Below are 20,982 nucleotides of genomic sequence, written 5' to 3' on the forward strand. Positions count from 1 at the left end.
CAGGAGTGTTTGAAGAAGACTTAATGTGGAAATAAAACAGTCAGCTCAGGTCTTCAGATCAAAGATCAAGCCTGTTTACAAATGTTGCGATTAGAAAAGAGGAAGTGAGAGCTCCTGCCTGCTGCTTAATAGCCTCAGCCTATCAGTCAGAACAAGCCTGTGATAAACATTGTGGTATACAACAAAAGTAAGTACTTGAGATGCATTAAACCATGAAGGGAGACAAAAGCAAGCAAAGCTGCTGCTTGCTGTGTGATGGCCTCACGATGTCAATTAAGAGACTAGTTAAAGAGTGAAATGGAATATAAACAAAGCATTTCAAAGACTTTGAACTTTCCAGGAAGTCTCAGCGACTTGAGGCAAAAAAAGTGTTAAAAGAATGGGGTGAGTGGGCAGATGTGTAGAGCAGAGGAAGTTTTTGAGGCTTATGGATTGTATCAACAATGAATTATTTGATTTGCTCTGGAGCTGTCAATCACAGCAGTTCGTAGTGACTGGGTTGCACCTGTGGCTCATTCAGGCAAAAAAGTAAATCCCTCCAGTGAAACTGACATCTCCTATCAGTCAAAACACTTCAAAAAGGTCTACTTACATGTGGTGTCTCTGTAAAATGGAAATGTCACTGTGATTATGAAGGCTTCCAGGTGCCCAGGGACATAAAAGTAACCAGGCCATGTCCAAGGTTTTGCGGTACACACACATGAATGAAGATTTTGAACAGAAAGCTGCCTGAGATCATCATGCCAAGAGTGATCCCCGCTTTTTCTGGGGCACGAAGTGCAATCCAGCATGAGACCTCCCCCATCCCAGGGGAGTGTCCTGAGGTCAACAGCTCTCCCTCCCTCCTCCCCAGCCCAAGGTCCACTTGGGGGACACTCCCTCTATTGGTTGGCAGCAGCAGAGGGGCACATGGGCACACAACTTACCTCACTGATCTCCCTCAGAATCCAAGGAGCCAGATCAGGGTGTCAGTATAAGAGTGTAAGAGGTAGGACCTAAAGGCGGGGCCCAAGGGGGGTGCCTATGGGGGAGGGGCCTGCGGGGACCCCATATCGGAGACTGTCTTGTGGTAGGGGGTGTAGTGTGGTGTGAGGCCTCTGGCTGATGGGGAATGGTCACCACCTTGAGGAGATGGGGCGGGGGGGGGCAGTTGGTGTGGGGGGGAACTGACCCATTCTTTTTGTGGTGGGGAGATGATGCCCCCCTGTGCAGAGGCTTTGGGCATGCTCCTCTTGTCTGCCGATGGGGGTCACTATATTTGAGTTGGGATGGAGGGGGCTTGTTTCTGAAAGCTGAATTTGGCGTGCCGTCCAAAAATGCCCCTGATCTCTGAAAGCAGGCCAGCTGGAGTGTAATATGAGTTGCGTGGTTTTACATTTCAGAGGTGGCTGAATTCCACCTGTGAGACGCTACCAATGCCAGCGAGACACACCCTAGCTTTCTCAATGGCGGTACCACTTCGAAAAAAACAGGGAGAATCGCGGCCATGGTTAATTATTTCCAGTTCCAACCAGAGGCGCCATCTTTTGTCATTGGGACATACCCTACACGAGCTTAAACTAAATTTCCAATACGATACAAAAGCAAAACATTGCGGGTGCTAGAAACCTGAAGAAGACAATGAAGGCAAAATTCAACTGCCTGACCTGCCGAGGTTTTATAGCATTCTTTGTTTTTATCCCAGTACAATAATTAAGTTGTCCATGTTCATTCAGGGATAACAAAGTAAATTTGAAAATGCTTTGTGGTGAGATTAGATTGAAAAAACAAAGATGAAGTGTTCCTGCAATCACTTCAACCACCACTGATTTCTGAATCGCTTTCAGTGAATTTATCTTGTGAGCAAGGAGGACAGTGACATATAACAGATGAAAGACGATGTGGAATAAAGAAAAGCTGACTACTTTTCCTTTCTCCTTTCAAATGGAAAAATTGCAGTCTGCACGTAAATATAGATTGATAACTTAAGCCAGAACAACATCTGTTTCCCAGTTGAAACCCAGTTTCAAATTTTGACTGTGATTATCCAATTTGTCATTAGCCTTTATGTAGCTACTGATAATCTATTTGTCATTTTAATGTCATGCTACCTTGTGTACTAGAACAGACGTGACAGGGTAAGAGATGTAAGGCCAGGATTTTCTAGCCCCTCCCCGCGTCGCTGAGGCCTTAGCACCGATCTTGCAGCACTCCACTGGTTACAGCCTGCTGCGAGAATAGATGTAACTGAATATGATTATCGTAGAATTCAGAAATGGCATTCCAGTTAACACTAAGACGTATTTAGATGAAAGACAGGAAGGGTGTTGTTTTAGCCAAAACATATTTCACACAAATGGTTAAATATAGGGAAAGGGTCATATGGAAAATGTTATGGCACAGAAAATGGTAAGTGCCAGCTTGCCAAATCCCAAAGAGTAACTTAAAACAATCTGCCACAATGGTTAGCAATTTGTACATTATGAGGAGGTATCTGATATAAGTAACTCTCAGGCCACTTCTGGTGATCTTAAATATTAAAGTTAAATGTTTGTTAAAATAAAGATAAAGCAAAATAACAGAAGAACACCTTAACACAATTAACAGTACTTCTACAAGCATTTCTAAAAAAATTTGGCTTAACTAAATTCAGAGCTAAACCCTCTTATTATGACCAACGGTCCTCATAGATTTTTAATCTATCGAATGACCTGCTGCTCAAAGGAAAATTTTCCACAAGCTGCCACCTTCTCAGGGTGGAAGCAAAACTAGTGTTCACAGGCCTGGATCCAACCCAGATTGTCTTGTTCAAGATCTACCAGCCACCCACAACAGCCTTCAGACTCGCTTTAAATATATCTTCCCCTTTGACCTTCCACTCTATTGCTTTGACAATCCAAAGATATGCACGTTAGGTAAATTGGCCATGCTAAGTTGCCTCTTCATGTCCAAAGGTGTGTAGATTAGATAGATTAGCTATGGTAAATGTATGGGGTTACAGGGATAGGACGGAGGGGAGGGCCCGAGTGGGATGCTCTTTCAGAGAGTTGGTGCAGAATCAATGGACCAGATGGCCTTTTTCTGAATGAATTCAGTGTTTTTTTAGAAGTTGATCAATGTTTTAAGATTAAGTTATGACTACTACATTTATAAAGTAAACTTAGTATTTTGCCTCATACATTTACAGTCTCCCAATTGTATATTTCCTTTGAAATCCAACACTCAACTTTAAAATCACTCCTCTTATTTGCCTAATGTAAATATTTGGTCTAACTGCTTCTCCAGCCTCCTGTTCATTGCCATTTCAATCACTTGCTTTCACACCTCTTTCATTGATGTTCTGACCTCTGCAGTTTGATTGTCTCCAGTTTAATTAAGCCTGTCACACCCATATTCATTCACTTGGACCTGTTTCCTAGTATATGACAACATGAAAATGATATCACAGAAATATTAAGAACTCTCTCATTCTCCTCACAAAATTAGCAAGGAAATTGGAGATGATAGTGGTCATAGACATTCACTGTGCCAACTGTAGTAGATGCCGAAGAAAAAGGAAGAGTAGAATTCCCAGTCCTGACAACAAAGCGGGAAAATTTGAGATATTTATTGGAAATTCGTGTCAAATTTGAGCAGCGTGGCTTGCCCCACTGACTGGATCATTAAAAAAGAAAAAAGAACAGAACAGTCCAATGGACACCAGGGATGGAATTTGCCCGCCCAATGTCTTAGCAGACCTCAGGCAGGATTTTCCAGTCTTGGGGCAAGCACAGCCGGAAAATCCCACCCACAGTGTTAGAATGCATTTAACAGCTTGAAAGTAGTCTAAACTACTTCACCTGTTCTATAAGCACCTAGTTAAGTTTTTTGAGTCCATTATTAGTGTCCCAAGTAGGCTTATTAACACTGCAATGAAGTTACTGTGAAAATCCCCTTGTTGCTACAGTCCGGTACCTGCTCAAGTACACTGAGAAAGAATTGAGCATTGCCAGTACACCTAACAAGCACATCTTTGAGACTGTGGAAAGAAAACGGAGCACCCAGAGGAAACCCACACAGATATAGGGAGAACATGCAGACTCTGCTGAGACAGTGACCCATGCTGGGAATTGAACTCGGTTCCTAGCAATGTGAGGCAGCAATGCTAATTACTATGTCATCATGCTGCCCTCACCTGGGTATCCAGTCCTGTTCAGAGAATTCTGACCTTCTTCCATGGTCATTGATAGCTCCTGACACTCTTCATTCATTAGATATTTACCTTTTCTGCTTTTGAAGCCTGGACATTGCATATCTCATCCTTCACTTTATTCAGATTGGATCAAAGATCAAGAAGTTTGTTACCTTCAGTAGTTCATTCTGCTTTCAAGCAACTGCTGATGTTCTGGTTCATCAGCAATCCTGGCTCCTGTTCCTGCCATCTAGCACAGTGCCTACTGGAGACTTCTGAATGCTTGAAGTTCATCAAGTTTAAATTGAAAATCCATTACTGTTTTAATTTGTTTTTACAAGTTCATCATTTAAGCATTTCAAGTCCTCTTTCGAGTGTTCTACTTCCTGTGAGCGACATTCCAGTGTCTCACTGATTCTCATTTTTCCTTTTTAAAAAAACTCATCTTTCAAGCATTTATTTATTAGTGTCGCAAGTCAGCTTACATTAACACTGCAATTAAGTTACTGTGAAAATCTCCTAGTGACCACATTCTGGCGCCTGTTCGGGTACACGAAGAGAGAATTTAGCATGGCCAGTCCACCTAACCGGCACGTCTTTTGGAATGTGGAAGGAAACTACAGCACCCACAGGAAACCCACACAGACATGGGGAGAACATGCAAACTCTGCACAGACACTGACCCAAGCCAGGAATCAAACCTGGGTCCCTAGCATTGTAAGGCAGTAGTGCTAACCACTGTGCCACCAAGCCACCTTTCATTAACATGAAAGTTGATTCGCCATACAAATTATAGCATCTAAGCTGATCTAATAAGTTGAATTTTTGATTCATGTTTAAAAATTTTAAAGTGTAAGTGCAGCTCTAAGGAGTTGCTGGAATTTAAGTTGGCACTGCTGTTAATTTGAAGACAAAGGGTTTTCCCGCCCTTGCCGATTTTGGCAAGCTCCCTTTGCAATGGCCTTCATGTTGAGCCTTTATAAAATGTTTAAACAATGGCTTCTTGGATTGATTGGCTGTACAATTCTCTGTTTCCACACCATGCTTGAGGATTATGAAAGCATTGAATTCTAGCCTTTACTAATTTATCTTTTAGATGCAATTCTTCCAAATTAAATTTTTTTCCCTCTCGCAGTGAGCTCAGATGCCACATTAACAGGGACCGTCTTGGCAATCTGATTTTACTGACATAGGTTTTAAGCAGCAATTTCTGAGCATTGAGCTGTTTAAAAGTTTCTCAGGGCTTGCAGTATCCTAGAATTTAAAAGTTTAAGCTCATCCCTGCTAGGTCTTTCGAATCAGCACTCTGTGGGTGTTGACAGTAGACTTCCTCATAATTCAATGAAGTCTGCTGCAGCAGTGCAAGAATTTTAAATTCCTGCCTTCAGCTTCCAAGTCTTTCTCCTTGGCAATTTTCCTTTGTGCATATCATCCTTTTCTTCAGGTCAGAATGCTCCTTCAAGTTTTTCTTTAGTCTTGTACAATTTTACTTTTTTTCTGTTTTTTTTGTGAGGTTTTCGATTTTCCCATTTGTTGTCACCATGCTGTAGGATGTTGTATATTGTTCCATCGATCTGACTGAAGTCTTTGTAGCTTTAAGTAGGTTAACTATCTATTTATCAACTACAAAAACTACGCACATATACAGTAATGGGTTGAAGCTAGGAGCCATCTCCATGTTTGCTGGCTCTATTCAACCCTAGACAGACTCCTCAGTGTGGCTCACATGTCCTCTTATACCACCATATGGGCAGGACTGTACTCAGTCCCACATTATCCCTATATGGCTGCGCCAGACCCTTGCATTACATCATGCAAGAGTTCCAATATTTATATAGTAGCTACAGTAAACAAAGAGTAATAGTTTTAACAAACCACTATCTCACAGGTTCCTTTAGGAGAATAGACAAGTCCCAAAAAGCCCCATCTAGACCCCAAACACATGACTAAGTAGCTATTTGGTTACTCTGTATTTCTGCTATGTAACTTGTATGTTCTACCATGAAGACAGTTATAAAATAACTGTGCAAAGTCTCTGTTGCTTCTTTTTTCCCCTGTGCTTTATTTTGTCTCTGCCTATGAGGAACCAACATTTAAGTTAGCTATTCTTTCTATATACTTGCAGAATATCTGACCATCTGTTTTTCATAATCCTGGCCACTTTCCTCTCATATTCTAATTCTACCGACCTGGACATCATTCGGACTTGAGTTGACAAGTGGCTAGTAACATCCGGGGCAGAAAAGTGCCAAGCAATGACCATCTTCAGAATGAAGGAATCTAACCATTTCTCCTTGACTTACCATCTCTTAATCCTGCATCATCAATATCTGATCAGAAACTTAATTGCACCAACCATATGAATATTGTGACCACCACGGGTGACGTGGTGGCACAGTGGTTAGCAATGTTACCTCACAGCTCCAGGGGCCTGGGTTTGATTCCAAAAGTATTCAGGTTAGGTTGATTGGCCATGCTAAATTCCCTCTTCGTGTCCTGGGATGCATAGGTTAGAGGGGTAAACATGAGGGGTTACGGGGATAGGGCCGAGGTGGGATTGTTGTCAGTGCAGACGCGATGGCTTCCTTCTGCACTGTAGGGACTCTCTGAATACAAGAATAGATCACAGGCTTAGAATTTTGTAATGAGTAACTCACAACCTGATTCCCGAAAGCCTGTCGACAAGGTACAAATCAGTAGCATGATGGAATATTCTTGATGGATGAGTGCAGCTCCAGCAACACTCATGAAGTTGGTCGTCATCCAAGACAAAGCAGCCAGCTTGATTATCACTCTTGACACATATTAAGTATTCATTACCTTCACCACCGATGCACTGTGGCAGGGCTGTGTACATCTACAGGGATGCAGAGCAGCCATCCACCTCTTCAACAGCACCTTCAAAACCCACAAGCTGTGTCATCTAGTAAAACAAGGGCAGTAGAAAAATGGGAATACCAGCACCTGCAAGTTTCCCTCAAAGTCAGATTCCATTCTCCCTCGGAATTAGCTCACTGCTTCTTCACTGTCGCTGGGTCAAAATCCTGAAATTCCCTCTCTAACAGCACAGCAGGTTACCTGCACCAGGTGGGTTGCAGCAGTTGAACAAAACTGTTCACAGTTTTCTTCCCATTACCTGTTGATGGAGATTTCCCTCCCACAGCTCTCCGGTATATTTAACTCACGCTGGGACTGTCTTTTAGCATTCTCAGTGGTGCGTGCTGCATCAAGTAGTATTGACTGACTAGAATTCTCAGGACATATATGAAACCTTCCTGGACATTTGGATTTTGTGACAGAGCTATTATTCAAAGTCAGCAATTATTTTGTAATCAAGAGGAGGCAATGGTAAGTGGTATTATCGCTAATCTATTAATCCAGAAACTCAGCTAATGTTTTGGGGACCTGTGTTCAAATCCCACCACAGCAGATGCTGGAATTGGAATTCATTAAAAAGTATCTGGAATTAAGAATCTGGTGCTGACCATCAAAACCATTGTCGATTGTTAGAAAAGCTCATCTGATTCACTAATCCTTATCTGGCCTGGCCTACATGTAACTCCAGAGCCACAGCAATGTGGCTGGCTCTCAACTGCCCTCACTCAACTAGGGATGGGCAAGAAATACTGGACAGCCAGCAACCCCCATGTCCCGATAATGAATTAAAAAAAAGTTGAAAAAATCTTGACAATGTTTTTTAAAATGTCTGAGAGTGACAGAAATGCTAACTGTGATTTCACAAGAAATCTATTTTCAAATGGTTTATGCTTAATGCATCCAAGTATTTTTCCTCCGCATTTTGGCTCCAAGGAAACCAGTTGTTGCCAAATGCGTGCAGACTAACAATAAGGATGAACGGAAATACTACTTACTCATGAGTATGTTCATAGATTTTTATTCTTGGTTTGACTTGTAAGAGATTTTGTCTCACATAAAACAATCATCAATACAGAGAATGGAACGCCAGCTAGAACAGTGCAATCAAAAATTTTAGAATCACTAAAGTGCAGAAAGAGGCCATTCAGTCCATCAAGTCTGCACTGACTCTCTGACAGGATATCTTAATCGGGCCCTCCACCCCACCCTATCCCTGTAACCCACACATTTCCTGTGGCTCATCCATCTAAACTACACATCTTGGGACACTAAAAGGTAATTTAGCAGGGCCAATCCACCTAACCCGCACATCTTTGGAGTGTGGGAAGAAACCTGAGCACCTGGAGGAAACCCACGCAGACACAGGGAGAACATGCAAACTTCAGATAATCAGTTAACTGAGGCCAGAATTGAACCTTAGTCCCTGGAGCTGTGAGCAGCAGTGCTAAACCCTGTGCCACCCCTGTAAAATCAGCTGCCGTGACGCAGTCCAACCTCGCTTCTAGGACCTAACTGATAGCTGCTAATGATGACATCCTGCAACTGACATCTGCTCATGAGTGAGCTGCACGTGCATGTCAGGGGATTAGAGACTGTCAATGGACCGCATTGACAGATTGGTGCCATGAGTGTGGCAGACACACAGAATTCATCAGCAGCTCCTGTGGTCACCAGTCAAAGTGGTTTTAAGGAACAACTCCCTTCACTTTATAAAATATCTCTGTGGCACTTGCATTTGCTTTGAAGGTGGTACAGTAATATTATCCAACACTGTACCGACCAGAATGTTCTATTAACTGGAATTTTTGATATTCCCCGCATGCAAATTGTCACTTTACCAGCTGGAAGTCATTCAGAAGTTATTCAGAATCCGAAAATTTCCAAGCACCATTGGATCACCTCAGTGCAGCCAGTAAAGGTATTCTATTGCTAGACATTACTGTCATGAGTGTGGCAGCAGGATTAACCCCCACCCCCCCAACCCCTCACCCAGCATTTCAAAAGGTATTTCACAGGATGCAAGATTAGCAGTTTTAGACAGACATGTAGGCAGACATCAACCTGCTAATAGGAAACACCTTGGGTAGATAGATGATTGCACCATCTAGGGAAGGTATACATGTGTTAATCCTTTAGAACTACAGAAGCTACCTCACAGGCTGCTAGGTAGAACCTGCTTCTACGAAATGGTTGCCAAGTGTACTGTTATTCCCCTTTGGTTCTCTCTGCATTTGCTGCCTCTCCCCTGCCCTTTGTGACATTCCCCTTCATGAATCTGACTTGATGAACGGTAGCATTTTTACTAGTTTCCAGCCTGCCAAGGTTGCCTCATTGACTCAAACCTGGAGTATTCAGGTGTTTGGGACAGTAAGGGTTTGTGTGGGACTGGGGAAACAGAACATTACGATGTCGTTAGTCACATTCGGTTAATAGTGTGTAGTTGTGAGTCTGGCAGAAAACAGGCTGAAGATAGCACTTAGTCAGAGCCGTCTTTAGTTACCTGTGTTATCAATAAACAGTTACTCTACATCGCTTCATGTGACAACGTAGAACCTTGGGTTACAACCTAAAAACCACAATGTCATCCAGAATGTAAAATGGGCAGCACAGTGGTTAGCACTGCTGCCTGACAGCAGCAAGGGACCCAGGTTTGATTCCTGGCTTGGATCACTGTCTGTGCGGAAACTGCACATTCTCCCCGTGTCTGCATGGGTTTCCTCCGTGTGCTCCGGTTTCCTCCCACAGTCCAAAAGACGTACTGGTTAGCTGCATTGGCCATGCTAAATTGTCCCTAAGCGTTGGAGTGTGGTGACTAGGGAATTTTCACAGTGACTTCATTGCAGTGTTAATTGTAAGCTTATTTGTGACTAATAAATAAACTTTTAAATGTTATTACAAAAGAGATTTCACAAGGAAGTCAAGCAATTATGAAGGCACTTTATGGGAACTTTCCAGTTTCACTGTGGCTTAAAAGTTGCAACTTTAATTGTGGCCAGTGTCTGGATGCAGTGAGAAGTGAAACCTTATGGAGCACGTGGAAAAATTTGTTGCTCGGTGCTTTGTTTGCAGAAGGCTCTTCTGATGAGGGAGAGCTTGAAGGATATAATGTAAGACGTAGAAAAAATACAATTAGCCCAAATTATTAAAATGGTGAATGATATTCCTTCAGCATACCCAGTCAAGAAACTTTGTGAAAGTGAGACAGAAGAATGGGTTGAAGTTGATAAGGTGGGGGGGTGAAATGACATATCCTGTTAGTGATACAGGAATAATAGTGTTGTGAATGGGTTGTAGCCAAGGATGTTGAAAAAGGCTGCAGAGAAGATTTCAGTGAACGTGAGAAAATAACTGGGCTGCGGCTGCTTCAGCTTTTAGTACAGTGATTACAGTTGCTGAAAGCCAACTTATTACTCTGCACAAGAGGTTATGCATTTGCACATTCTGCACTTCCTTTTCATGTAGATAAGGCAGAAGGTAAATTGACACTAGAGTATAAAAAGTGCTGTACTTTCCTTCTTGTTTGGTACCTGTATGTTAACTTATTCTTCACTTGTTTTAATGTACTGTACTTTAATCCTTTAAAAATTTATGTTACAAGTATTGCACCATGTTCCAGCAGTAAAGGCAACTCCCCAATAATTGACAATTTTGGTTAAAAGCCACCACTCTTTCTTGGGAGCATGCTGGATAGTAATTTTACCATACAAAATTTCTGGAAATAAATGACAGGTGACAAAAAAAAGACTTCACTTCCATTTTCTCTTTATTGCATGGAAATAATGTACAACGATGGCACAGTGGTTAGCACTGCTGCCTCACATCGCCAAGGATCCGGGTTCAATTCCGGCCTTGTGTGACTGGCTATGTGCAGACCGCATACTTTCCCATTGTCTGCGTGTGTTTCCCCCAGGTGCTCCAGTTTCCTCCCACAGTCCAAAGATATGCAGGTAAGGTTGATTGGCCAAATTTTACTGGCATGTCTGCTCGAGGTTCGTACGATCCCACCCAAGGCCAATGGAGAATGCCATTCTCCGAGCCTTGCCTGCCCCAGAATCAGGTCGGACATGCCATTAAAATTCCAGCCTTAGTGTCCAAAGATGTGTAGGTTAGTGGGATTAGCAGAGTAAATAGGTGGGTTACAGAGATAGGGCATGAGTTAGACGCTCTGTTGAAGAGTTGGTGCAGACTCAATGGGCCAAATGGCCTTCCTCTGCACTGTAGGAATTCTATGATGTGACTTTACACAATTTGGTTAAACAGCACCACTCATTTTTGGAGTTTTAAGAGTTTTCAGGCAGCACAAGAACCTAGGTTCTGAATTTATACCTTGGGACATACTTCCGAATGATGAATTCATTTGTCTGACGTTCGCTTGTTGTTTTATCTGAGGAGTTCACAGTTGTGGAGAATCTTAAGCCCATTAGAAAACTTAGACCAATTTCAAATACTTCTGCACAGTTGAGACAATTACAGCTTGCCTGGCAGTAAAATACTCTCTTTTCCTTTCATTTTCAAATTGCTCATTCAAGGGTTATATTCGATTACTTATCCCAAATTGCATGATTAAATGAGATGAAGAACATTTCACATTTCAGCTGCTATGTTAATTGTTGCTGTGTTTTATTGGGCTTGCATGTTTCAGCCCTTTAGGTCAAACCAAGTATTGTTGTGACTGTCAATGGCGGGCACAAAACCAAATGACCTCCCATTGCAATTCCCTGTAACGCTATTTTAACTGTGTTTAGCTTTCTGTGGCAGCTGGCACGTAGAAGGTTGCAAAGATATCAAAATTCACCAAATGAGGCCCAAGATCTGTTTGTCCTTGATTTATAAAAAGATTTACAAAATGTCTCAAACAAGGTAAACACATGAAAGCTTTATCATTTGTTTTAGTCTGTTGCCTTGTACACTAACCATAATTTTTACAAGATTGGAAACACTTTCCCATAGACGTTCCTTCTGGCCAAACTCCCAGATTTCAATTTCCAATGTAACAGAAGTGTTTATGCTTCCTAATCTAACCCTCTTTCAAGGCCGCTTCTACTTTCTACACTGTGTTCTTTATTTTGTCCTGTCACTGCTGATTTCATCTTGTGAACAACTTTTCCTAATAATAATTGTTAGCCTTGAATTCCCTCCCCCCCCCCAGGTTGTGTGCGAACTATTTGAAACATTTTCACTTACCTTGCCAGGGCAGTAAAGCAGCGGAGTGGATTCCCAGCCCCTTTTTAAAGAAACCTCCGGATTTTTATTTCCATCAGGTCAGAGGTACAAAGTGTTAGAAAAATGAATCAGCCACTTCAAGCACAACAACTAGCAGATTTCTTTTAAAACACCTAATTAAGCAACACTCTCTCTGCTATGGAAGTGGAAATATCGACAGTGAGATGTGCTTTGTGTTTGCAGCATGTAGATAAAGGAACTAGCCTCACATTCTTAAATAATTTCAGATCATCACAGGTTTAACAACATTAAGGAAGTTTTGAAGAAGTTACACATTGCTTAATGTGAACTACTTTAGGTTTTAATTTTGCCATTATTCTTTCTCATGTAACCTGTTTCATGTAATGTAGGCAGATGCTTAAACTTGTACGCTCGCGATTCTGTATCGAAGAACACATTCAACTATGCAGATGAAGGCAGTTTTCCTCACACAGCACTAGAGGAATTCATGGATTTGAAATAATTAAACAGGCTATTGACGCTTTCAAAATAATGAACAAAAGAAGATCTGTGCAAACATATTAGCATAAAAATATATTATAAACATACAAATAGAACAGAAAAACAATGCAGTGACCTTTCAACCAAAATCAAGAGGAAGTTCAGGTTGGAAAAGAACCAATGCAAAGTGAAATCTACTAACCTGCTTCATGCCTTTATTGTACAACAATGTCATTCAAAGCGTGTAATAAAAACGCCCATGGAGCCTGCAGTAAACAACGCGTTGCCATCTTAGGAAATTGTAAATTCATTTCATTTCAAATACTATGGGTGGATTTTCCAGCTTCACTTACCCCAAAACCTGCCTGAGGTCAACAGATCCTTGTGTGGTCCATTTCCCGCCCGCTATGACTCCATTGCTGATGGGCGGATCGGGGAAATTCCACCTGTGTATTCAGGCAGATGTGATACTCTTGTTTCTACCAGCCCAGTTAGATCACTCTTTATTACATGAATGCAAATTCACAACGTACAAAAAAAACTACAATATATTCTTTTCTCTTGTTTTTATACAGCTGTTAAACCAACAGATTATCCTCCATTAAAGCCCTGGTGGACAGACATGGTCATTTTAATCGCAGTGGGTTGTGCCACGCTTGTTTTCCTGGTGATAGCTGTAATTATCTGTTACAAAGCAATAAAAAGGTAAGTCTAAAATGTTCTGGTTCTGTTGAGCCAATTTGGCTTGTGTGTATGTGTGTGTCTTCCACTGATTCATTGTGGCGTTTATTTTTGTGACATTTGTCTTCCTTAGCGTTTTACTGGTTTGAGTAAAATCGATCCAAAATGTGGCCTTTTATATAAGATAATAACTTTACTATAGTTAGACCTGAAGTTTGCATTGTACAGTTACCACAACATAGTCTGCTTATTGTGAAGTGTGAAGGAGAATATATGGGATATGGGTTTTGTGATTTCAAAAAATGTTCCATATTTTCAGTTCATAAACTTGAAGAACAAAGTTGGAAAGTTTGGGAACACTAATTGAACTGCAGAACTGAACAACATTTAGTGCCTTTACTTTGCACTGCTTTTCATTTTATATAGTATACATATTGTTAAGTTAATCAGCATTCTTGATAGCTATATGCCTTGGTGAAAGGTGAGTGGATTTTTACTAGAACAAGGGCGACATGGTGGCACAGCTGCCTTACATTTCTACCAAAGAACTGGTAAAGATGCGATGGGCCAAATGGTCTCCTCTGCACCTATCTGTGAACCACCACCACAAAGGGAATTTACTAGAATGCAAATCCAGGACAATCCCTTCTATCCCTTCCAGCTCAACAGCACTCCTAAACAGTGACCTTTCCATTGTTGAGACAGTTTGCCAGCTATTTGGTATCTGGTGTTATGATGCATAATTATATTCTGTGATGGGGAAGATATTGGCAAAGTGAACAACAAGAACCAGGGATCCGGGTTCAATTCCAGCCTCAGGTGGTTGTCTGTGTGGAGTTTGCACATTCTCCCCGTGTCTGTGTGGGTTTCCTCCATGTGCTGTGGATACCTCCCACACTCCAAAGATGTGCAGGTTAAATTGATTGGCCATTATAAATTGTCCCTTAATATCAGGAGAATTAGCAGGATAAATACTTGGGGTTACTGGATAGGGCCTGGGTGGGATTGTTGTCAGTGCAGGCTTAATGAACCAAATGGCCTCCTTCTGCATGTAGGGATTCTATGAAGCTTCACTGTAACCAATAACTTGTGTTCAAGCCCAACGGCAGTGAAGCTTTGCAAAGTGGTCCAATAAAATTTTAACTGTAGCTGACTTATTACCAAAAGACTAGCAGCATCATGTGACAAGTATTGCAGATTAACTGCATTGTTGTATTCCAACTTCCAAAATTACTCACCACACTATTTTATTCAGGGCTTAAGCCCACTCTAAGTAAATGGATTAACATGTACTGAGATAGAAAAGCATTAGGTGGCAATAATTCTTTATGCATTTGTACCTCACTGCACAGTTTTGAGGATTAAGTTTCTTTTGAAGATTGCTGAAGTATCTTTTGTAAAAGAATATTGTAAGACGCACATTATAGAGGGATAATACACAATTGGATTGAAACATTCCACACAATATTAGTGACTAATGTACTTAACGGATTTAAATGAAAGTCGTAGGTGCCTAATAAAGGAAGCAGCCTATTTATTTTTAATAAGTTAACATTTCTGTTGAAAGAGCGGTGAAAGTACTTTCAACAGTAACCCTCAAAAAAGAATTCAATAAATACTGGAAAAGAAATATATTCTAAAACCAGTGTTTCAACACTGACTACAAGTCAAAAAGTACTTCATTGGCTGTCAAGCACTTTTGCTTTGAGGTTGCAGAAGATGCTACAAAAATACAATTTTAGGTAGACAGTTCTGAGATTGCGAAAGATACTATATAAATACAATTCTTACTGTTTTTTTACATGTAGATATGACGGTGTTACACTCGTTCATTGTACATCCCACAAAATGGAATAGAATCCGTATTTCAGCATATACAGTTTTGATTGACAAAACAGTGATGCACATTTAATAAGACAATCTAAGTTAAGTTGTCACATGATGGATTGCCAAGCTTTACCCCACTTAGCATCTTAACTGCATTCGAGTTTACTTGCCTGGTTAATTATTTAACCAGCACGAAGAATGAATGCCTGAACTCCTAATTAGAAACCATGATGAATTGGTAATAATCCATTCCTATGTGTCCCATTCATGGAATAGGGAATAGGGATTTGAATTTCTGGTGTGTAGTGCGGTGGTATAGCACAAGAGGTTATTGATTACTGGTCAAGTTACATTCGCTCTGGACTTCTGTCAACTTCATCGCCTCTTATTTTGACAACAAATGTGAGATGGAGATGATCAGTTTGTGTGTTTGTCACTTTCTAATTGGCAATAATATCACTTCTGTCATTCATTTTTCTCAGGGGTAAAATGCAGCAGACATTCTTACCGCAGCATAGTTGTCTACCCAGGGAATACATAGCACTCAGTCTAGGCTGTCACTTTCACCTTTCCCATTCAATTAAAATCATTTAGTTCTGTTAATGGTACAATAATTGATGTTAGGAACCTTGACAGGAAGTTGATAGACTGATAATTTGTTTTCTTCTTGCACATTTATATGGAACGTTTCTGCCGGATGCTGCTTCAAGTGTTGCACCTCTTGCTTGTCTTTAATGAAGTGTGTTTCACCCCAGGCTACATTAAAGTTTCTTGGCTACAAGGTATAAGTTGGCCACCCTATCTGCTGTGCAGGCAGTCTCCTGCGTCCTCCTGACAGATGCCCTACCTTAGAGCTTAGTGGTAACAAATGGAAGGATTCTGTTCACAGTTTGAAACAAATGCTTCAATCTTTTTCCTTGTCACTCAGGCAGGGCAGTTAAAATTACATTAAGTTTGGTCCTTCTGAAGCATTTCCTTATTGGCAACTGGAATAATTACACGACTCCATCTTAGCGAGCTGTGGTAGAGTATTTAACAAATTTTTATGCTCTGCCGCAGTGGGATTCTGGTTGTGACAGCTCTCAAGTTCTTACAGGTCATAGATGTCTTTCCATAAGAGAATTTTCCCCCCCTCCCCCATATGTAGTGAAGTGAGCCGTCCCTAAATTAGTGGATAAAACTATCACCGAGTGTAATAATGAATTTTTGGATTCACTTCCATATCTGCCCTGCACTAAATGATCTCATCTGTGGACAGCAGCACCGGTGTGACAATTCACCTCAGCTTCCGAAAGGAATCAGTGAGATGTTTCACATTTGATTATTACGCATTGGTGCTCGAAGGAGAGTGAATGAGTGGCCTTTAAACAAAAAGAGAATCAGGCTGATACACACAACATAAACCCGACTATAGCGTCTTGGGAAGCTAATAGAGGGCACTTAGTACCTGTGAAGCTTGTTGCTAGCTTCTGAGGGAAAGCTAGCTTCTTTACTCAAAAGTTGAGAGGAAAGATTGCTGCTTTTCACATATTGCTATCTCTTTGCAACTTCTGCTTGTAGCACGAGCACAAATTAACATGGAAATCCTCTAGTTGTGGTGTGTTAAGCACAGAACAAGCTGGACCATGTGCCTCTCCTCCTGCCAGCCAGATTTCTTAAGTTAACAAGTATTTTCAGAATCCTTTCAGGTAAAGATGCAGAAATTATTAATAAAAAGTTCAAATTGAATATATTCAAATTCCCACTAATGCAAAAAACACACACACACCACCCCCCTCACCACCCCCCTCGCCAAGCATGCACCCAGAGATTTAAAAAAAAGTTGAAGAGTATTAGATCTTAAAATTGGCCAAGTAAAAAACAAAGTTGAGAAATATTATTCACAGTTTGACCAGGTGCTTGTTTAGAGCTGAAGAGTCACTTTCCATGGTTGCTGTTGGTACTGGGGAATCACACTGCAATCCCTGCTGATTCTCTTTTCTCTTGGAGGCAGTGGCGCTGATTTGGAATCCTCTTTTAAGAACTCTCAGTTTGCAAAAATGAGATCTTCTAGTTGGCTTTCAAACCACAAAGAGCTCAACCTTGATGAGAGAGGATGCGGAAGAGGGGGTGGATGGGAGGGGAAATGATTAGGCTGTTGTGTCTTCTCTTCCTGTGACAGTCTCCCTAACCGTTGGTTCAAATCCAATATATTTCAGTTTCACCCATGTATGTCAAACTGATGGTGTTGTAAAGTAATATTCTATATAACGCATCTTCATGACAGTTCCCTTATCACCCACTGGAAAGCCAGTCTAGCAGCTATGTCCTTTAGAACTTGGCCAGCTCAGTCCATTAGGCCCCAGTCATAGTGCTAGTGAGCCACTGTTGGTGATGGACATTGAAGTCAGAGTGAATTCTGTGCCCTTGCCACCCTCAGTGGTACTTGCAAGTGGTGTTCAACATCAAGGATTACTAATTCGTCAGCTGAGGCTGGTAGAGGCAATGGCAGTAGATGGTAATCAGCAATAATTTTCCTTTCCGTGTTTCACCTGATGTCATGAGACTTCATGTAGTCCAGAATCAATGTTGAGGACTCCCAGGACAACTCCCTCCCACTGTATACCACTGTGCATGAAGTGATTCATTTTGGGAGGAAGAACATTGAGAAATAATATAAAATAAAGGGTACAACTTTAAAGGGGCAGAAGGACCTCGGTGTATATGTGCATAAGTCACTGAAGGTAGCAGACAAGTTACGAGTGTTGTTAATAAAACATACAATATCCTAGGCTTTATTACTAGGCACATTGAACTTGTGTCCGTCACTGCTTTGATCTCAGCTGGAGTATTCCTACCAGTTCTGGGCATTGCACTGTAGGGAGATGTGAATGCATTAGAGAGAATGCAGACTGTGGTAAGTAACTCACCTTCTGACGCCCCAAAGCCTGTCCACCAGCGACAAGGCACAAGTCAGGAGTGTGATGGAATACTCCCCACTTGCCTGGCTGGGTGCAGCTCCAACAACTCTCAAGAAACTTATCACCATCCAGGACAGAGCAGCCCGCTTGATTGTCGCCACATCTACAAACATCCACTCCCTCCACCACCGACACTCAGTAGCAGCAGTGACTATCTACAAGATGCGCTGCAGCAATTCACCAAAGATCCTTAGACAGTACCTTCCAAATACATGACCACTTCCATCTCAAAGGACAAGGGAAGCAGATATATGGGAACACCACCACCTCCAAGTTCCCCGCCAAGCCACTCACCATCCTTACTTGGAAACATATCACCATTCCTTTGCAGTCGTTGGGTCAAAATCCTGGCATTCCCTCCCTAAAGGAGTTGTGGGAGAATCCAGAGCACACAGACTTCAGCGATTCAAGACAGCAGCTCACCACCACCTTCTCAAGGACAATTAGGGATGGGTGATAAATGCTAGCTAGACAGTAATGCCCATGTCCCACGAATAAATGTTAAAAACAAGAAAAGATTCATGAGAATGCCTGCAGGGATTAAGAACTTCAGTTATAAAAATAAATTGGAAAAGTTAGGACTGCTTTCCTTGGAGAAGAGAAAGCTAGGAGAAGATTTTGTAAAGGTACTCAAAAGCGCGAAGAGTCTAGGTAGAGTGGAAAGGAAGAAATTGTTCCCACTCATGAAAGGATTGAGAACAAGAGTGCACAGATTTAAAATAATTGGCAATTGAAGTGTTATGCTTTTGGAGACTTTAGAGATTTGTAGAAAATGGCCATAGATTTGCTGGAGATGATTAGAATGTCTTTAACACAACCAGAGGAAACCTTGCTCCACACTGATTAAAGCTAGGGTCGTAAGTTACAACACAGCTATAAAAGCAGCTATTACAAAAATAATGTGCAGAGGCAAGGTTTGCTACAGCCAGCTTTCAACAGTGCTCTGACAAGAGTAAACTGTAAGAAACAACAGCCTGTATCAATGTTAATGCTGCAAATCTCCACCAGCTGGGATTTACTAGTAAACTGAATCCATTAGTCTAATAGCGCAACAGAAACAATTATACTTTGCGAATTAATTAACTGATCTGCTTTCTGTGCCTGTTAATGGAGAGTGAAAATTACCATGTTAGATTGCATGGTCAAAGGAGCATGCTTTTTTAATATTCATTCATGAGATATGAGCATTGCCGGTTAGCATTTACTGCCCATCCTTAATTGTCCTTGAATACAGCTGGGTATCTTACTCTCAAAGGTGAGTTGAAAGTCAACCACATTGGAACCACACACAGGCCAGACTGGACAAGAACATCCGATTTCCTTCCTGTAAAGACATTAGTGAACCAGCTGGTGGTTTTACAATAATTCACATTCACCAATACTGCTGCAGACTGAATAGTTCCAGATTGTATTAATTGAATTCAGATTCCCCAATTGCACAGCGGGATTTGAACTCTTTCTCTGGATGCCAAGTCCAACAACATAACCACAATACTACTTCACCACCCCATAATGCTTTAAGTACACTGTAAACGGCATAGTCATGATTACTCTGGACTGACTTAAGTGGTAAGTAGCTCTAAGTTTAGATCACTTTTAGGTGGCATATCAATATGCTGCAGCAAAAGACAACCATAACAATGGACAATGCCAATTAAAATAGCTTATAATGCTGCTGGCTTTGCAAGAAAGACTTGCTGCTTGCCGAGGGAGAAGCTAAGATCCTTTTGGATCTGCTTTCATGGCCTGTTCAGCCACAAAGTGGAGGTGACTGATGGTCCCCTTGTAGGATTAACGCAAATTGACCTTTTCCATAAACGGCAGCATGAACTCACTGTGCCGGCTGTGGCGTGAGCCCAGTGGCAAACTCACTGGAAAGACCCCAGTGCACGTTATTGGTGAAGTGACCTCCCCGACAGTGTCATAACCTGAAAAAATACACTTGAGTTCTGCCTTAAGCTCAATGACATGCAAGTGTTTTTTTGTAATGATTTACCATTTTTTATTTGACATGCTTATAATTGCTGCTTTCCGTAGCCCCCCGCTTAGCTGATATTTCAGTGATTCCAGTATGACTGTGGAAATTTTAACTTTGGTCATGGACTGTGAATACCACTTGTTACCCAAACCTAATTTCCCCTTGAAATGGCGGTTGTGACCAGTGTTCTCGAACCACTGCTGTCTGCGTGGTGAAGGTGCTTTCATAGCGCTGTGAGATAGGAAGTCTCAGGATCTTACTCATGTGGCTTCATGTAAGGCTAATGTGCGACTTGGAGGTTTGGTGGTCCCGTGCATCTACTACTCTTGTTCTTCTAAGTGGTAGAGATTGTTGGATTGGAGAATCCAACTGTTGAACTTGGAGAGTCGCAGACTTTCATTAGTTGGTACATCATAGAAACATAAAAGATAGGAGCAGGAGGAGGCCGTTCGGCCCTTCAAGCCTGCTCAGCCATTCATCGCGATCATCCAACTCAATAGCCCAATTCTGCTTTCTCCCCATAACCTTTGATCCCGTTCACCCCAAAGTGCTATACCTAGCCACCTCTTGAATACATTTACTGTTTTGACATCAACTACTTTCTGTGGTAATGAATTCCACAAGCTCCCCGCTCTTTGGGTGAAGAAATGTCTCCTCACCTCCACCCTAAATGATCTACCCTGTATCCTCAGACTGTGACTTCCGGTTCTGCACACCTCCACCATTGGGATCATTCTTCCTGCATCTATCCTGTCTGGTCCTGTTAGAATTTTATAAGCCTCTATGAGATCCCGCCTCATTGTCAATGTACTATTAATCACAGTGTATGGCAATTGCTTAATTAA

General features: G+C 41.6%; 1 protein-coding gene across 2 annotated transcripts in view; it reads left to right on the forward strand.

Moving 5' to 3' along the window:
- The window catches only part of prima1 (proline rich membrane anchor 1), a 57,106-nt gene that overhangs the window by 29,435 nt on the left and 6,689 nt on the right, over positions 1-20,982 (forward strand). For both annotated transcript variants that reach the window (XM_080202358.1, XM_080202359.1), the window contains exon 4: positions 13,267-13,396. In XM_080202358.1, the coding sequence (XP_080058484.1) occupies positions 13,267-13,396 (130 nt within the window). The remainder of the gene's footprint in view (positions 1-13,266; positions 13,397-20,982) is intronic.

Source organism: Carcharhinus amblyrhynchos, chromosome 14 (genome assembly GCF_965287045.1).
Source record: "Carcharhinus amblyrhynchos chromosome 14, sCarAmb.v2.hapA, whole genome shotgun sequence".
In the NCBI taxonomy this organism is placed as follows: domain Eukaryota; kingdom Metazoa; phylum Chordata; class Chondrichthyes; order Carcharhiniformes; family Carcharhinidae; genus Carcharhinus; species Carcharhinus amblyrhynchos.